Source organism: Corvus cornix, chromosome 2 (assembly GCF_000738735.6).
Source record: "Corvus cornix cornix isolate S_Up_H32 chromosome 2, ASM73873v5, whole genome shotgun sequence".
Taxonomy (NCBI): Eukaryota; Metazoa; Chordata; class Aves; order Passeriformes; family Corvidae; genus Corvus; species Corvus cornix.
Genome location: NC_046333.1, coordinates 1,070,194 through 1,089,431, shown reverse-complemented (window position 1 = coordinate 1,089,431; position 19,238 = coordinate 1,070,194). Strand labels below are relative to the sequence as shown.

Sequence of the window (19,238 nt, the reverse complement as noted above, 5' to 3'; positions counted from 1 at the left end):
GGAAGGCCTCCAGCTGTGGCCATCTCCCAATTCCAAGGGCACAATTCCTTAGTGGGAAAAGTTGCACAACGACTTTGGGTTGGAATGGGAACGTCTCTGACGTGTCGAGCTCTGCTTTAAAGACGCCTGGAGAACTTCCAGGGATGTTTTGGAAGTGAGAATTGGAGTTCAAAATCCCAAATTAATTTGATTTTTTTAATTTTGAACAGAAATCCCCAAATATTCCAGAGGGGGAGAAGTCAAACACCCGGAAACTGATTCATTTTTGTCCCAAACAATTGGATTTTAATAGCCCACAACAATATTCCATGGAAATCAGCCACTTCTCCCATGTCTCCGTTTTCCTTGGGAAGAGGGGGTTCACATTCCCACTCCAGTCTCCTTTACCTGAGGGGGAATGAGGCAAAATGCAGGAAAAGGAGGAAAAAGTGGGAGATAATCTCATCCAGGTCCCTTTTCCATGCAATGTGGCTCCCGATATTTTGAGGTCCCTTCCAACCTGGGCTGTTCCCTGATTCCAGCGGACATCCCAGCATTCCATTCCATGCACCAGCCTGACTTACCATGGCAGCATTCCCAAATTTCAACGATCCAGATTTTGGCTGGAATGTGTTGTTTTTCTCTTCAATCCTCGTTTTCTGGTCCTTAAATCCGGTTGGTTTTGGGTCTGTTTTGGGGTTTTGTGGGAAATGTCTCGCTGAGTCCTGGGGAAACTTATCCTGCCCTGAGGAATTTCAGACAATTCCCAACTTCTCCTGTGGGATTCTGGAATAACTTCTTGGCACAGAAAAGTTGAGGAGGAATCTCCACCCCTTGCCCTGTGGGAAAAGGGATTCTGGGGCAAGTTTGGGGGTTTTTGGGAGCTGCTGGGATTCCAGGGAACCTCCTGGGAAAGATGGATGAGGGATTTAGGGAAAGATGTGGCTGTTTGCAGAAGGATTTGCAGGGCACTGGAATATCTCGAATCCATGGAATTGCTCCAAGCAGGGGCTCAGTGCCTGCAGGGATTAAAAATCCCTCCGGTGCTTCCCCGGTTTGGGTGGATTTTGGGTATTGATATAAAGATGAAATGAAGGAATCTCGGAATCCTGGAATGGTTTGGCTTGGAAAGGATCATCAGACCATCCACTTCCAATCCCTGGGCTCCAAGGACTTGGGCACTTCCAGGGATCCAGGGGCAGCCACAGCTTCTCTGGGAAATCTGTGCCAGGGCCTCGGCACCCTCCCAAGGAGGGATTTCTTCCCAAATCCCATCCATCCCTGCCCTCCAACTGTTCCATGTGAAATCCACCTGATGGGCTCAGATCCTCACCAATGAACTGCCCGGAAATCCATGGAATTGCCCTGGGTTTGGAAGAGGAACCGGCAGCAGGAGGCTGAATCAAATCCCAAAGGATTTAACTGGGATTTTTGAGCCAGAATTCTCCAATCCGAGCAGAAATTACTTCCCATAAAATGTCAGGATATGGGAATTGTTTTGATGTTTATGGACATGCGAAGGATTTTTCCAAATATTCTTTATTATAAACATAAAAAATTACATGGATACAATCCTGGATAATCCGGAACTTCGCCTGAAAATCCAACTGCGGTGATTCCCAGCCCTTTTCCTGGACCATCTTCCCTTTTATTTCTTTTGAGTAGGGAAAAAGTTGAGGGGGAAAAAATCCCAAACCAACCCCCCCAATGCCCAAGCATGGCTGATTTATGGGATTCGGGAGTGAAGGGGATCTGATTTGTGGGATTTGGGAGAGAAGGGGATCTGATTTGTGGGATTTGGGAGTGAAGGGGATCTGATTTGTGGGATTCGGGAGTGAAGGGGATCTGATTTGTGGGATTTGGGAGTGAAGGGGATCTGATTTGTGGGATTCGGGAGTGAAGGGGATCTGATTTGTGGGATTCGGGAGAGAAGGGGATCTGATTTGTGGGATTTGGGAGTGAAGGGGATCTGATTTGTGGGATTTGGGAGAGAAGGGGATCTGATTTGTGGGATTCGGGAGTGAAGGGGATCTGATTTGTGGGATTTGGGAGAGAAGGGGATCTGATTTGTGGGATTCGGGAGTGAAGGGGATCTGATTTGTGGGATTTGGGAGAGAAGGGGATCTGATTTATGGGATTTGGGAGAGAAGGGGATCTGATTTGTGGGATTTGGGAGAGAAGGGGATCTGATTTGTGGGATTTGGGAGTGAAGGGGATCTGATTTGTGGGATTCGGGAGTGAAGGGGATCTGATTTATGGGATTTGGGAGTGAAGGGGATCTGATTTGTGGGATTTGGGAGTGAAGGGGATCTGATTTATGGGATTCGGGAGTGAAGGGGATCTGATTTGTGGGATTCGGGAGAGAAAGGGATCTGATTTGTGGGATTTGGGAGTGAAGGGGATCTGATTTGTGGGATTCGGGAGTGAAGGGGATCTGATTTATGGGATTTGGGAGTGAAGGGGATCTGATTTGTGGGATTTGGGAGAGAAGGGGATCTGATTTGTGGGATTTGGGAGAGAAGGGGATCTGATTTATGGGATTCGGGAGAGAAAGGGCTCCGTCTCTCCCGGTTTTTCTGGGCTCTTCTTATCTGGCAGAGGTGCAGGTGACGATCCCAAGCTGCTGCTGAGATCCTGCCGGCATCTTAATGGCCTGGTATTTTCCAGGGCTGTTTTCCATTCGGGAATGCAACCTGGTGGCTTTTTAAATGTGGAAAACCACTCAGGCTGGGGCCTGCTCCAGCTCTGTCCCTGTGGCTGCAGCTGATCCCAGATCCCAAATTAATTTTCACTGGAATTTTGCTGCTCTAAATGAGCAGAATCCCGAATTTCCTGCATCTGTGCCGATTCCAGAGGGGTGGATTGAGGAGTTTCAGGTGAACGTGGTGACACAAATCCCTGGGGTTTCTTGGGATCTGTAAAATCTCCCTCAGTTCTCCAGGCACGACTCATTTCAATGCAGGAATTAATGAGGGAAAACTTTCCCAGGACATGAAAACAAGGAATTTTTCTGTTATTTCTGATATTTTCCCCAATCTCTGGGAGTTTTCCAGGCCAGGCTGGAATTCCCTGGTCTCATGGGAGGTGTCCATTGGCATGGGATAAGATGATCCTCCAGGTCCCTTCCAAGCCAAACCATTCCGTGGATTCCGTGATCCCGTGGTTCTGTTTCTTCCCAGGAAAATCTCTGGCTTTCAGGGATCCCTCTGATCAGCAGAATCATCGGGAGCTTTCCTGTCTGAATTCCCATTGGGACAGAAAATGGGAAAATGGGAAACAGAAACCTGCAGGAAAACCTTTCCTGCGGGGCTTTGCCATTGGAAGGAAACCCGGGAAGAGGGGGGATCCAGCCGGGAGCAGGGCCAGGAAAAGCGGATTAAAGGGATTTGGATTGTGAATATCCAGGATGACGTCAAAAGGAACCCCAAGAGATTTATGATCCAAGTGATATTTATTGGAATTCCAGCCTGGATCCCCCCCCCAACCACACTGTGATTTGGCGGCAGGTTGCTTTTTTCCAGGGAATGGTGGTTTTTGGGATAATAAAAGTGATCCAAGGAATGTTCCAGTGCCCCTGTGACAAAAGGTCCTTCTGGCATAGAAAAATGACCTGGAAATGGAAAATATCCTGGGAAAACGACATAAATCCAGGAATTATTCCCTGCATTTTACTTGGGGGAGGTGTGATCCAATCCAAGTAAGTCTGGGATTAGGGAAGCCTCAAATGGACGCTCTTATCTCAGTCCTTGCCACAGGAATTTGGCACTCGAGTCCCTAAAAAGGCCTGGAAAATATCAGCCCTGAGGATGCACTTCCAGCGCTGCCCCTTCCCTGCGTGGCTGCGTTTTCCCTGCTCCTGGATGCCTTTTCCTCAAAGCAATCCCGGTTCCTGGGCCCCTTCCCAGGAGAAGGGCAGCGTGTGATCCGAGACAGGAATTCTCCCTGTGCCAGCTGACGTGTGGATGCTCGAGCTCCCGTAAAGCCCCGTCCTCAGCTCTAAATATAAACCTGGGCTTATCTCTGCATGACAAAGGCCAGGGAGGCCATCCAGCCTGGGAAAGAGCTGGGAATGTCACTCCGGAGCTGGGAATGTCACTCGGGATGGCCCTGGCGAGGATCAAACCCATCGGAGCACCTGGATCGTACCCAACCCCCCCCTTGTCCCCGCACAGCAAAAATGTTTGAGCCGGCGCCAGGCTCAGCCTAAACCCCCCAAAACCTCTTTCCATGGAAGCGTTAATTGGGAACAATGCTGGATCCAAGGGCAGGATCCAAGCGGGATCCAAAATAGCCGGGGCCAGTCTTGTCCTTTTTTAGCCGTGCCCCATTGTGAGCGCGGCACGTGACAGGGCTGGGAGGGACAGGGGGCACTTCCAGAGGCGATAAAACCCACGGAGCCGGGATTGTTCTGGCAGCAGCTCCCCTTCCCTGCCTTTCCGTCCCTCTCCTTCTCTCCTTCCTAAATCAGCCATGGCTCCCAAGAAGCCCGAGCCTAAGAAGGCCGAGCCTAAGAAGGAAGAACCCAAACCGGCGCCTAAACCGGCGGAACCGGAGCCCAAGAAAGAAGTGGAGTTTAACCCGGCTTCGGTCAAAGTAGGTGGATGGATCCTGCGGCGGGCTTGGAGCTGCGGGAGGAGCTGGGAACTGGGAATTGATATCCTCAAAAATTAGCTGGGAGTTGGGTTTGTGCGGAAAAGTGAACGTGCCATGAGGGATGAACACTGCAACGAGTTGTCCTTTGGGAATTGTCCTCTAGGAAAGGGGCATTGTCCTTTGGGAATTGTCCTCTGGGAATTGTCCTTTGGGAATTGTCCTCTAGGAAAGGGGCATTGTCCTTTGGGAATTGTCCTCTGGGAATTGTCCTCTAGGAAAGGGGCATTGTCCTTTGGGAATTGTCCTCTGGGAATTGTCCTCTAGGAAAGAGGCATTGTCCTTTGGGAATTGTCCTTTGGGAATTGTCCTCTGGGAAAGGGGCATTGCCTTGGGGAAAACAGGAGGAGCTTTGTAGGATCTCACAGGTTTCTTTTTAGCGGGAATTTAGAGCAGGGAATTACAGAACTGGGGAATTACAGAAACCTGGAATGGTTTGGGTTGGAAAAGACCTTAAATCCCATCCAAACCCCCCCTGCCCTGGCAGGGACACCTCCCACTGGCCCAGGCTGCTCCCAGCCCCAATGTCCAGCCTGGCCTTGGGCACTGCCAGGGATCCAGGGGCAGCCACAGCTGCTCTGGCAATTCCAGCCCAGCCCCTCCCCACCCTCCCAGCCAGCAATTCCCAATTCCCAATCTCCCATCCAGCCCTGCCCTCTGGCACTGGGAAGCCATTCCCTGTGTCCTGTCCCTCCAGGCCTTGTCCCCAGTCCCTCTGCAGCTCTCCTGGAGCCCCTTTAGGCCCTGCAAGGGGCTCGGAGCTCTCCCTGTGTCCTTCCCTTCTCCAGGGGAACATTCCCAACTGATAGACATCTCTGGATCCTCAAAAAGCAGTTTTCCCCTCAGAAAAACATGGGAATTATGTGAGAAAGGGAAGAAGTTGCTTTGTCTCCTCGTTGCTGAAATCCTTCTCCTCTTCCACACGGGAGCAAGTCCTGCAGCTCAGGATTTGGGACAAAGGAAGTGCTGGAAGGGCGTTTTCCTGCCTTTAATCCCCAAATCCCTGTAAATCTTTAAATATCGGTGAAAAAAGCAATGATTGGTAACACAGCAAGAAATCAAATCCCGAGGAATTCAGTTCTGGGGAAGTTTTGAAGGGAACGACTCCAGAGCTGGTGCCGAGCTCCCAGAACAATTCCATGACCTTGGGAAAGAGGTTTGTGGTGAGATCCAACAGCTCTGTGCTCAACATTCCAGCTCTGGAAAAGGACAGGGACAAAGGGAATAACTTCCCTTGGAGGCACAGGAAACTCCAGCCAGGACACCGTGACTTTGTGGGAATGCTCCACTGGGATTCTGGGATATTGTGGCATCAAGGGCAGCAGGGAGGAGTTGTCCTTAAAAAAACCCCAAATCCCAGATCACTCCAAAAAATGTTGCTTTTTAAATGGAAGCAATTCCAGGCTCCACAAATTTATTTTTATCTCGGAAAAAAAATGAATTCCTGCCGGTTTTTTAATTACCCTGCACAATTATTCAGGAAAATTCTTATTTTTCATGGAATTTCTTCTTTTTCCCTCCGGCACAGTTTGGAATTCCGAGGGTCATACATATTATAAATATTATGTAAATGATAGAGTCCTTATCCCATTTTTAAGGTGCTAAAAATTTGTCTGGAATTCCCAGATAATGAATAAATCCCAGTCCAGCGCTGCTGTGAGAATATCCCTTCATGTCTGCGGGGAATATCCCATTCCCAAAATACTGGAGCAGGGAAATTGGGGAACACAGGGTTGGAGTCTGGGGCATTTTTTCCCAAGCTCATAGAAAGAGGAGGGGCTATTTCCTAGAGAAGTTTTCCTGGGAATTCTTTAATTTGATCAGGAGTGCCCTTGTCTGTGCAAATTCCATCAATCTGGCTCTGCTGGAGCCCAGAATTCCTTCCCAGTGTTTGGAAAAATGCTTTAATGCGTTTTGGAATTCTCCAAAGATCCCAATTTCTGCACTGCGGGGTGAAATCCATTTTTATTTCCACGAAGGAGAGACTCTATGGAGAAAAAAAAACGTGGAAAACCAACCTTGTATCCAAACAAAACGTTCCAAATCCATCTTTTCATGGGAATGCCTCCAGTTATTTCTATTTATTCTATTTTATTGCTTGTGTTTGGAAATTTGACACCTTTTTTTCAACCACTAAAAAGCCTCAGAATGAAAATATTCCTGTGGCAGGGAAAGGTGCCCCTTTTTGGAATTTTCCTGCCTCTTCCAGTCCTGAGAAGGATCCCAGGCTCTTATGTGGCACCTGGAATTAGTTCAGATTTTCCCTTTTTTTTCCCCTCCCCTTTGGATGCTCCCAGTCTGGTTTTTGCCTCTGTTGGGATGCCAGTCCCGGGGGCTCCATCGTGTGGGATCCATCCCTTAACTGAAGCTTTTATCCCAAATTTTTGGTGCTTCTCACAGGGACGTTCCCATCCGATTTGATCCAACACTCCGAAATTTTCAAACTTCCCCAGATTTCCCAAAATTCCAAGAGCGGGTGCGATTGGATGTTGCTTGCAACTCATCCAGAAGGGGTTCTCAGGGATTTATTTCCACTTTTTCCACAAGAATTGGCCTCATTCCTTGGAAAGTGCTTTTGTTAAGGAAGTGTTTTTCTAGGATGATCCCTGAACCTTTTTATTCTGAGGAACAAATCGTCCTGAGAAGATTTTGTAGCAAAAAATGGCCTTTTCCATACATTTAATTCCTTCCCACCTGGAAGCTCTTTAATAGGGAGGTGCATTTTCCCAGGAATATATTTTGCTTCCATGAAAAATAATCTGAAAAACGGGATACATTTATGGTTTCTAAGGACACAGAAAGTGGGAATGGCTCCCAGAGCTTTAACCATGGGAAAACGGATCCCTGGGTTTAAATCATCAATAATGAAAAGGGAGGAAATCTCTGGAAGTTCATCCCTTGGGATGGTGCCAAACTCCTCTATCCGGGTGGACTGAGTCACCCTTAGGAGATGCTGAGCTGGGATAAAGGGAGATGAGCCAGGAATTCGGGAATTTGGGTGCCAACATTGCAGTGGCTAAAGTTGGATGAGGTGACATTGCTCCAGGGATTAAAAAATCCGGGAATCCGTGAGGAGCTGGAAGAGCCACAGTTTTCCATAGGGAGTCATCCGTGATCACATTTCCCACACTTTCCTGGGGAAAAAGCAGCCAGGAGTCATTTCTGGGGAGCGCTGGGATCTCAAGGCCGTGTGGAATCTGCTGGCCCTGGAAATCCCTGCAGGGATACTGGAAAGGAAAAGCTTCGTCCCTTTTCCTGCATGGAAAGGCGGAAAAGCATCCGGGGTGGGAGCAGTCAGGGAAGCCAGGAATGGTGCAGCACCAGGAACGGGGAATCCTGCTGGGTTTGCCGGATGTGCCAGGGGCAGATGTGCTGCACGTGGGGCTGGGAGAAGGGAAGGAAGGTTTTCTTGGGATAAATGGATTATTTTTGGGATATTTCTTGGGAGAGATGGATGGAATTGTGGCTGCCTCATCCCTGGAAGTGTCCAAGTCCAGCTTGGATGGGGCTTGGAGCAACCTGGTGCTGCTTCCAGAAGCTCTCCCAGTTCTCCAAAGTGCCGGTGTCCTTCTGCTGCTGAAGCTCTGGAATTTCCCTTTGCGCTCCACAAAGTTCTGGCAACACATTCCCCATCCAAAAGAGGGAATTATCCATGTACAGGCTCTTGGAAAACCGCAGGGAAAAGTCCACTGCTCCTGCAATCCCAGGAGGTTTTATGGGAAAGGGGGATGGGATGGGATGGGATGGGATGGGATGGGATGGGATGGGATGGGATGGGAACCTCCTTGAAGGGCTCTGGTTCAGCCTGAGGGTGCTCGGAATTCCATGTGCTTGGAAAAACCTCCTGCAAAGGGCAAAGTGAACCTGCAGGTATAAAATGTAGGAATGGTTTGGGTTGGAAAGGACCTTAAGGATCATCCCATTCCCACCCCCTGGATGGGCAGGGACACCTCCCACTGTCCCAGGCTGCTCCCAGCCCCCATGTCCAGCCTGGCCTTGGGCACTGCCAGGGATCCAGGGGCAGCCCCAGCTGCTCTGGCAATTCCAGCCCAGCCCCTCCCCACCCTCCCAGCCAGCAATTCCCAATTCCCAATCTCCCATCCATCCCTGCCCTCTGGAATTTTAAGAGCAGACAGAAAATAAGGATCATTTGGGGGGGTTTTATGCAGCAGCAACCTCGGCCCGACCTTGACAAAGATTTGCTTCATTTTCCTAATCCTGAAATATTTCTCTCTGGAATTCAGGCTGGAATTAAGGGTTGATTTCTGGTTTTACTCCCCTTTCCTTCGGAGGGCTGGAGCTGTTGGAGACAGGATCGATGTTCATCCCAGGCCACTGGAAGAGTTTATATCCGTCATAATTACTCTGGAAAGCGATGGGGGAGGGGGTGATGGGAATGTTGTGTATTCATAGGATTTAAAAGGTTTTAGTGGAAGAAAAATCCCCACGTGAGGGTGAAATCCAAACGTAACCTCAACCCCACCATCCTCATCCTGATGGTTTTCCTGGCCGCTTTCCAGCTCCTGCATTTCTGCCTCCGGAATCCGTGTCCCAAGGGAACAATAAAAAAGCCCAAAACAACAACAACAGAAAAACCCGACCAGACAATCTCCCCCCCAAAAAAAACCCAAACCCAACAAAATAAATCAATAAAAAACCCAAAAATCCAACCTCCTCTTCCTCCCAAACTATCCCCGCCACGGCCAACTGAAAATCCTGCTGTTCATCCCCGGATTCCTCAGAGTCCTGGGAAAAACCGGGAATGTTGTTCCTCTCCTGGAAGGGCTCCATTGTCTCAATCCTTTTCCCCGGCTCAGCTCTTGACTGCTGGGTGACAACGGATTTATTAATAGGGCTGATGTCAGGCTTAGCCATGCCTGGCTTAGTGTGGAATGATGGGGTTTATTGGGATTGATAAAAATTCCAGGGGATTGGAAGCTGTGAATGACGCCAGCAAGGCCAAGGGGGGGAGTTCATCCCTCGCGGAGCCTCCGGGACAAAACGAGGCAAAGAATCCAGCGGCATCAGGATCCAGCTGATGCCATCAGGTGATGATTCCCTAAAGCCAGGACTGCTGGAGGTGAGGAAAGCTGGAATAACCCTCACGGAAAGGTTTGGTTTGGATGTCTGATATCCTCACGGAATGTGTAGCGTTGTCCACACGTCAGGGCAGGACAAAAACGGGAATTGCTCTGTCTGGATATGGATTTTGAACCAAACCCCCCCCACTGCTGGGAGCCTTGGGGAGAGGGATGCTTGGATGGGAATGTCCTGGCTTTAAAACCTCTGTTCCCAATGGAAAAACTGCCAGGGAAAAAGGGATTCTTCGGAAGTGCCGGATAAAATCCCAAGGGAAGCAATCCTAGTGTCCTTCCAAGGAAAAGGGGAATGTAGACCCACGGACTCAATTAGGGTGGAAAAGTCCTCGAAGATCTTCAAATCCAACAACAAATCCAGCACTGCCAAGGCCATCATTGGATGGTCCCCAGGTGCCACATCCACATGGATCTTAAATCCCGCCAGGAACGGGGCCTCCACCTCTGCCCTGGGCAGCTGGGCTGGGCCTGGAGAGCCTTTTCTGGGAAGATTTTTTCCCAGTATCCAACCTGAGCCTCCCCTGTGACCAAGTGGCCAAGAGCAGGTTGGATGGGGCTTGGAGAAACCTGGGACAGTGGGAGGGGAATGTTCCATGGACCTCCGAGCCCCCCTGGATCGTAAAACTGAGACTAAACCAATTTCTTCTTATCTGATTCAGTTCTCTTATCTTGTTTTTGTCTCTCCCAGGTGGAGTTCAGCCCTGACCAGATCGAAGGTGAGGAAGATTTTTCTCTTCTGGGCTTAGTAAATCCATCCCTGGGAGATTCTGGGATGAGCAGGGCTGGGACATTGGAACAACTTTGGGAAGGCTGAGCTTTAATTCCTGGCTTTTCCTTCGCTCCTCCTCCAAATCCTTCCCTCCTAAAGAAAAGCAGGGAATTCATGTCCCATTTCCAGGAGTTACACCCCCAAAACAGCCCAAATAAAGGGTTTTCTGTAGGAAAAAAACACAAATACCAATCTTTTCAAAGGAAAATCCCCCAGCTCTGCTTCAGAGAACTTTTTCCTGCCTTCCATCAGAATTTGATGTGTTCCAGCTCTCCCAAATCCAGCAAATAATGCCAGGCATGGAATTTCTTTATCCTTTCAAAGCCAAACATCAGCATTAATTTCCAAACCCTTTGTCCCAGCCCAAGAAACTGATCCCAAACCCTCCGGCCTGAAGTCCTGGGAACACTGGGACTGCAGCTGTCCCCTTTTTCCTCAAAAATCAGCCTGGTTTTTATGGGATAATTGATGGATGGAATCAAACATCTGGCAGGATTTGGCTTCGGCCTTTAAACCCTTGGGAGAGCCTCTAAAAGCTGGGATTAAGGGAAGGGGTTAATTAGAACAGGGAAAAATCAATCCATCAGAGAGATGTTTAATTGTCACCTCCCTTGGGCTCTCCCTGCTGAGCCGAGGAGGATCCAGGGGTCTCAGGAAGATTGGATGCTTCCCAATTTGTCAGCTGATCCCAAGACAGCAGGAATTCCACCCTCTGGGTTGGATATTCCTGGTCTATGGCCAGGGGCTGGGGTTCTGGCAGCTGGTTCTGGATTGAGGTGCTGGAGGAGAAACAGAAGCCGCAGCACCCTGAGGGCTTTTAAAACGCCCCAGATTCCTTCTTTTGGCTAAGGAAAAGATTGTGTGGAGCAAAGGATTCCCTGAAAGGATTCCTGGGTGTGTTGGTCCCCAGAATGTCACTCCAGGAGAAGAACGGACGGTTTGTGGTGCAGCTTTGTGGAACACCCCCATGTCTACGTGTCCTGCTCCTCGGCCACGAGTGAAACCCATCCCTTGTGGCAAAGTCTATTTATAATCCTGGATTTGGGTCTCCTCAGCTCCCAAAATTGCTGGAAAAGGGGGAATAGGAGCTGTTCCAGGTGGGAAGAGAGGCAGTAATTAGGAATCTGAAAATATCCCTTGCTCCTGCCAGAGGGTTCCTGGCCAGAGCGGGGGCAAAGGGCACCGAGGCGGTTTTGGGGCTTGGATGGGAATTGCATGGAGTCAGCAAATGCAAATGAAAAGACTAAAACAGAAGGGAGAAAAAGAACCACCTTTGGAAATCTGAGCTGTCGGGAACTCTGCTGGATGGGGAATGTTCAGGAGACGGTGCTCAGCACTTGGTCCCAGGGAGCAGGAGAGGGGCGATGGATGAGGAGCTCAGGGAGGTGGGAATATTTCCCATTGTTCCTCACCCACCTCGGCTGGGAGAGCCCCAGGAAAGGGGCGGGGAAGGGGTCTCTGCCCCCTTCCACTGCCAGCAAGGAGCCCAGGAAAATCCACGATTGCCCTCTGCTGGAATGAGGGGCCGGAACGGGATCGGGGCTCTGCCCAGGGACAGTAGGGAAAATCCAGGAGAGAGAGGCAGGGAGAGGAGGAAAGAGGAGAGTGGAAAGAAGAAAACAAGGGAATGTTAATTAGTTCCAAATGAGAAGGTTCAGCGTTGTTTGGAAGCGTTGGATAAAGAAGGAAATAAGGAAAATTGGAGTGGAATGATCAAAATGGGAAGGGAGGGAGAAAGGAGGAGAGGAAAATCCAGCAAAACTCAAAGAAGGAAGGACAGAGGGAAAGAAGCAAAGGAAAAGAAAGGGAAAAAGAGGGAGGTGGAATGAAGAGGAGGAATTGGGGAAGATGAAGAAAACCTGAGGTGCAGAGTGCGTGGCTGAATGGTTGAACGAGTCGGGATTACGGGAAAAGAGGATAATCTCCCAGAGTTTGGAAGAGTGGGAGAGAAATATGGGTGGAAAAGTAACAGCAGGACAAGGGGCAGATCCAGGGATTCGGGGATTTAAAGCCAAAGGGATTTCTGTGATCAGTTGTGGATGGTGCACTGGGAAATCAAGGGTAACACTGAAGTTAAAGGATTAAGGATAAAGTTCAAGGATAAAGGATAAAATTAAAGGATAAAGGATGAAGTTAAAGGATAAAGGATGAAGTTAAAGGTTAAAGGATGAAGTTAAAGGATAACAGTAAAGGATAACAGATTGTTACTGGCTCTTGTTCCCTGGGATGCTCCTCTGACTCTGCAATTCCAGCAGGGAAAGGAGAGCCCGAGGAACTGGAGTGGCTGGGGGAGTCTGTGCTGGATCCTGCACTGACTCCATTAAAATCCCAGGATCATTCCATTTGGAAAAGGTCTTTAAGACCATTGAGCCCAACCCTTACCCCAGCACTGCCAAGTCCAACACCATCCAATGTCCCCATGCACCACATCCCCATGAAATTAGGGGTGGAAAGGGGAACTTCTCCCGTGGGAATGCTCTTAGCAGGATCCTGCTGCTCCCAGTAGTGAGGGGCTCAATTTAGGGAGATGGGAAACCTCTGGAGGGAACGATCCAGCCTGTTCCCAGTTCCTGAGGGAACAGCAAACCCTGTCCTCCAGATCCTGCCCTGGAGGCACCTCTGGAGTGCTGTGTCCAGCTCTGGATCCTCAGCCCAGCAGGGCCAGGGAGCTCCTGGAGCGGGGCCGGCGGAGGCTGCGCAGCTGAGGAAGGGCCTGGAGCAGCTCCGTGCCCAGCACAGGCTGAGGGAGCCGGGGCTGCTCAGCCCCGAGAGGAGCCCCAGCTGAGAGGGGCCCTCAGCCCTGGCTGTCCCTGGCTGCAGGGAGGGCTCAGGGCAGGGCCCGGGCTCTGCTCCGGGGCCCAGCAGCGGCACCAGAGCCACGGGCAGGGCCTGATCGCAGGGAGTTCCACCTGCACAGGAGGCAGAACTGCTGCCCTGGGCAGGGCCCAGCCCTGAGCAGAGACCAGAGGGGCTGTGGGGTCTCCTCACGGGGATATTCCAGAGCTGTCAGGATGCAATCCCGTGCCCTGTGCTCTGGGATGGCCCTGCTGGAGCAGGGAGGTGGCACCAGGTGCCCACTGTGGTCCCTTCCAGCCTGACCCGTTCTGGGATTCTGGGATGAGGTTTTCCATGCACCTTCACCCTCCCCCACAATAAACTGCTTGTTAGGTGATAATCCCAGTAGTTTTTCCTGGCTCATTTCCAGCTCATAGAGGTGCTCCTGGAGCTCCAGGGGCTGGGTCCGTGCTCTCGAAGTATCCAATGTTTAATCCAAGATCCGGTTTTCCCATGAGCAGAGCTGCTGTTGAATCCTGGGCCTTCCTGAGTGCTCCGGAGGAGCTGGAAAGCTCCCAAGGCCAACCATTTCTCCTGTTTTCCACACTTCCCAATGCTCAGTGAGACGGAAATACCACGGGAGAAGCATTTGACCTCTCTGATTCCATCCCCCAGTGGAACCGGAAAACGCAGGGAAGGAGGGACACAAACATCAGAGATAACAAAGCTCACCCGAATGTTTCCCAAACCACAAAATGAAAGGGTCAGGCAGAGTTAGTGAGGGAAAGGCTGAGGTTTATCTTCATCTGAGCGCACATGGAACGAATTTCTCCTGACTTTTTTCCCCTTCCAGAATTTAAGGAAGCGTTTTCCCTCTTCGACCGGACCCCCAAGTCGGAGATGAAAATCACCTACGCCCAGTGCGGAGACGTCCTGAGAGCTCTGGGGCAGAACCCGACCCAGGCCGAGGTCATGAAATTGCTCGGCAGACCCAAACCTGAAGGTTGGTGGCCTCCTCCGTGTGTTTTGGGAAAGGACACTCCCAGAATTATTCCTGGAGTAGGTGAGGTCTCCGTCTTCTAATTGAGGAGCAACTCAGGATACGGAGCAGCCTCTGAAATCTCCAGCAGAAAAGGAGGAAAAATTGGTCTGGTAGTGAAGAATATCATCCTGGATTGAGGGGAATTAATTAATTTCATGGCCCTGGGCATCAATGTGTTTTAAAAGGACGCATTTTTGCCTTTTAAAATTGCTTTTATGGAGGAATTCACGTGTTTTTCCTAAAAACACAGATATTTCCAACACATCCAGAGAAACAAAGGGATAACCTGGATGTAAGGACACAGATGGGTGGGAAGGCCTGTAACGACTGCAGCGACATCCTGCTGCATTCCGTATTTCCATGCTCTTCTCTCCCTTTTATCCAATATCCCTGACCACATTTCTGCCCTCATTGCGGATATCCCACGGTTAATTCCCAGCTCTCCCAGAATCCACCCAAGCTTCCATTTCCATGCTCTTCTCTCCCTTTACCTGGGATTCATCACCACAGCCCTGCTCTCATTGTGGATATTCCATGGTTAATTCCCACCTCTCCCAGAATCCAACAAACCTTCCATTTCCCTGCTCTTCTCTCCCTTTTATCCAGCATTTATCCCCACATTTCTGCCCTCACACTGGATATTCCATGGTTAATTCCCACCTCTCCCAGAATCCAACAAACCTTCCATTTCCATGCTCTTCTCTCCCTTTTATCCAGCATTTATCCCCACATTTCCGCCCTCAGAGTGGATATCCAACAGTTGATTCCCAGCTCTCCCAGAATCCACCCAAGCTTCCATTTCCATGCTCTTCTCTCCCTTTTATCCAGCATTTATCCCCACATTTCTGCCCTCACACTGGATATTCCATGGTTAATTCCCACCTCTCCCAGAACCCAACAAACCTTCCATTTCCCTGCTCTTCTCTCCCTTTACCTGGGATTCATCACCACAGCCCTTCCCTCGTGGTGGATGTCCCACGGTTATTCCCAACTCTCCCAGAATCCCCCCAAGCTTCCATTCCCCTGTGTTTTCCAGAGATGAACTCCAAGATGATCGACTTTGAGACCTTCCTGCCCATGCTCCAGCACATCTCCAAGACCAAGGACACCGGAACCTACGAGGATTTCGTGGAAGGGCTCCGGGTGTTCGACAAGGAGGGGAACGGGACGGTCATGGGAGCCGAGCTCCGCCACGTCCTGGCCACGCTGGGTGAGGAAAAACCTTCCCTTGGGAATTTCCATCCTTCCCTTTCTCTCTCCCTCCTTCTTTTCCCTTCTTGTTTTATTTCTCCTCTAAATACCTCGTTCCCATCACCATAAAATCATGCCAACATTGCCAATCCCAACTATTCCCTCTGTTTGTCCCTGTTTTTCCTGCACTTCCATGCCTCCCTTCTCCTCTCCCTCCCTCCTTCCTCTCATGTTTGATTTCTCCAGCAAATATTAAATTTCCATCGCCATAAATCATCCCAACATTTCCAATCCCAGCTATTCCCTTGGGTCGTCTCCGTTCTGCTTCACCAAAGCGAAGCCTTACAAGTCAATAGGCACCAACTGTTGAAGTAATAAAATAAAATTTAATTAAATCCAGCACTGATTCATTTCAAAGATCCCAAATTTGACCTTGGAATCTTCCGGAATCTCCAACTCAGAGGGGAACTGAATTCTCGCTGGGAGTTTTTTAGTCAGGACTTGATTAAAACTGACCCAAACCTTCAGGATCTGGCACTTAGACCGAGCTTATCCTTAGGAAAATGAGTTGTGCCCATAATACCTGGAGGGTTTCCGTATTTTTCCTGTCTTTCTGGATTTTGGATCAAATTTGCTCTCAAATTTGGATCCAGATTTGGATCAAGTTTGGAATTTGGATCAAGTTTGCAACTCCAAAAGGAGTTTTCCCCATGGTTGGCACCCCAAATCCCCCCCAGGAGAAAACCTCCCCCTCTTCTCTCTCACTCCCATTTGTGCTCTTTAGGAGCTTCCTAAATTCCAAAATCCAGGATTTTGATGCAGGGATTTTGTTTTCCATGCAGGGGAGAGGCTGACTGAGGAGGAAGTGGATAAATTGATGGCTGGGCAGGAAGATGCCAACGGCTGCATCAACTACGAAGGTGGGTGAGACCCCTGAAGGCTTTCTTGAGATATTCCCAGGAAAGTTTAAATCCATGGAAAATCTGGAGCAACTTTTCCAAATTTTAGCCCAATTCAGAGTCTAGAATTCTTCGGATAAACCCCATCCACAGAGGGTTAATTATGTTTTCCACAGGAAAACTGATCCTTCTTTCCCTCTTTTTTCCAGCTTTTGTGAAGCACATCATGGCTAACTGAGCCCAGGTGAGTCTCCTCTGCTTCCTCCTGGACTTCCAAGTCCTCATTCCTTTAGGACTGACTGGAAACTTCCAGGGATAAATATTCTCCACGTGCATTAACAAATCCCTGCTCCCAAACTGCTAAAAAAGCACGGAAATACAATTGAGCTGATGAGAGAGGGGGAAAAAACCAGAAGGAAAAGAGATAAGAAGGAATCAGGAATGATGCGGCACTGGGAGGACGATCAGGGGTTTGCCATAAATCCGGCTGCCACCGTCTCCTGACCATGGATTGGTTTTCCTGGAAAAGGCCGGGCTTTGTCCAACACATCCAAACCACAGCACCACCAAGGCCGTCTCTGTCTCAGCCTCACAGAGGAGCTGGGCTTTGTTTCCAGCATTTCCTGGGCACGGTTTCTCCCTGGTTTACTGGAAAAGGTGCCCGCCGCCCTTACTGGGCATTCCCTGGTTTTTATCCCTACTCAGTGCTTGGGGATGGAGCTGGCCAATCCATCTCTTCTGATATCCTGGGAAAAGCTGCTCTCAGATTTGCTCTGGATGCTTTGGTTTTCCTGTGTTTGTTTTTAGTCTTTTCCCTCGGCTCTGGTTTATTTTTAGGCCTGGCTTTGGTTTGGTTTTGGAGCTGACCTGGTTGTGCTGTGGCGACTTTTGTTTCTGGGTTAAGTAGGAGTCACGTCCAGGTTTTTCAGGAATTCTGTTCCGAGATATAACTTAACAAAATACAAACAAGCTAAAAAAAACCCTGGATTTGGTTTGGGGCTTTTTCCCTTTTTTTCCATTTTTTTCCCTATTAGAATCCATTTTTTTTTTCCTTAAGGAAAAAACTTTCCTTAAACTTGGACTTTTCCAACTGGTTCCCAGTTTTTTGATAGCAAAGATCGGGAGCCTCAGTGTAATCCCAATCCACGATCCTTGCTTGTTGTTCCAGTCCTTATCCCAACCCACTGCCACAGGAAATTCCCATTCCAATGGGAAAAGTCACCTCAACCAATGCCAGCCACTGGAGAGGACAAGTGAGCATGGAAAGGTGGGAAGCTGGGAAGCTGGAACAGGATTGGGAAGTGCAGCTCAGAGGGTCTTTGCTTCCGATGGGTTTGGAAAGGGAACTGGGAGCTCGTGATTCCCAGAAAACCAACATTCCTGGGATTTGCCAATGAGCCTCGACGGTGTCATCCAGCGGTGGTACTTCCACCCCTGCTGCGGGGCTGCTGGAATGTTCAGGGAAAGACAAACGGAATGTCCGCCCTGGAAGGAGCAAAGGTCCTTTGCCACAGGATCTGAATTCCGGGGAAATCCGGAGCTGGGCCCAAAAATGCAGGAGCGGCTCCATCCTGGCCATTCCCATGGGATGGAGGGAAGGCAAAGCGGAATCTTAATATCAGGATAAAATTGTGCCTTTCCTTTTCCCTGATTTCCTGAGGGAATTGGGACTATTTTAGATGGAATTTTCTTACCTGGATTGGCTCCAGGTGTTACGGATTGCTTCCCATGTTTTTGTCCATCACGGGATTGTGGGATTGGGATGATTCCCTGTGTTTTGGCAGCTCTCGTTGCTGAGGGCGATTCCTGGTGGAATTGTTTGTTCCTTCTTTTTTCCTCTAATTCTTGATAGTATCTTTATCTTTCAGGACAAGGGAAGCGCCGGGAATGCCGGATGCCAGCCTTGGATTTCGATGTGCTGGAATTTCTCCTCGTTTTTCAGCCCAGATTCCCATTCCAGAGCTCCAAAATGTACCAAAATCCCTATTTTTTGGATATTTTTGTTTGTTTTGCCTTGTTCCTCCGTGGGAAAAGAGTGGATCCTGTGGAGATCCAATGGAAAAAACCTGGAATGTGAGCTATGAATCCCTGGGAATTTCTCTAGGATGCGGGATACAAACAGGAACACGAAACTGAGGGAAAGGGAGGAATTTTTTTCGATTCAATCGATCAAAAAAATGATTGATCCCTTTTTCCATCCCAAACTCCACCTTTTCCCTGTGTTTATGGGATACCAATATAAATCCCAGGCGCGCAAGGAATATCCTTCATCCTTAGGGGAAAACTGTCGAATTCCCAGAAATCAGCAACAAACAAAACCTTGCTGATGCTTTTTTCTCTGCTTTGGAGGATGGAAAATTACGGATTTAAGAGGAAAAATCCCAAATGAATGCAAAATTTGCTAAACTCCATCTTTTCTCCGTGAGGATTCCTTCCCATTCCAATCTTTTCCCTAGGAAAAAAGGAAAAGTCTTCCCCAAAGGAAAATTGGAAGTTCTTCTAATAAACACATCTTGGTCCTGGAGTTTTTGCAGTAAAAAATGGGATTTTCCGTGTCTTTGTTTCCTCATTGTTTCTGGGTCCGTGGGAGGGAAGGGGAAAAGGGAAAGAAATCCTGGGAAAAGCCTCAGCAGAGGCCAAGGAAAGTTGAGAAGCGTGGAAAATCCCACGGATTCAGAGAGCTTTGTTTCTGGGGTACAATAATTGAAAAAGAATGGAAAAAAAATCCTCTGGGGCTGTGGAAAAATCCTATGGAAAAAGGAGAGGCCAGGAGCTGGTACGGTTTTGTAGGGAATGCCAAAGAACCTGGATACACAGCAGTCCAGGAGCAGGAGGGA

General features: G+C 49.2%; 1 protein-coding gene across 1 annotated transcript; it reads left to right on the top strand.

Moving 5' to 3' along the window:
- The first annotated feature begins 4,379 nt into the window (after positions 1 to 4,379).
- MYL3 (myosin light chain 3) lies at positions 4,380 to 18,956 on the top strand. The gene is made up of 7 exons (XM_010394755.4): positions 4,380 to 4,572; positions 10,414 to 10,441; positions 14,123 to 14,272; positions 15,348 to 15,521; positions 16,345 to 16,422; positions 16,611 to 16,645; positions 18,270 to 18,956. Exons 1-6 carry the CDS (start codon positions 4,450 to 4,452, stop codon positions 16,637 to 16,639), a joined length of 582 nt encoding a protein of 193 aa, XP_010393057.1. The 5' UTR covers positions 4,380 to 4,449; the 3' UTR covers positions 16,640 to 16,645; positions 18,270 to 18,956.
- Positions 18,957 to 19,238: the final 282 nt, after the last annotated feature.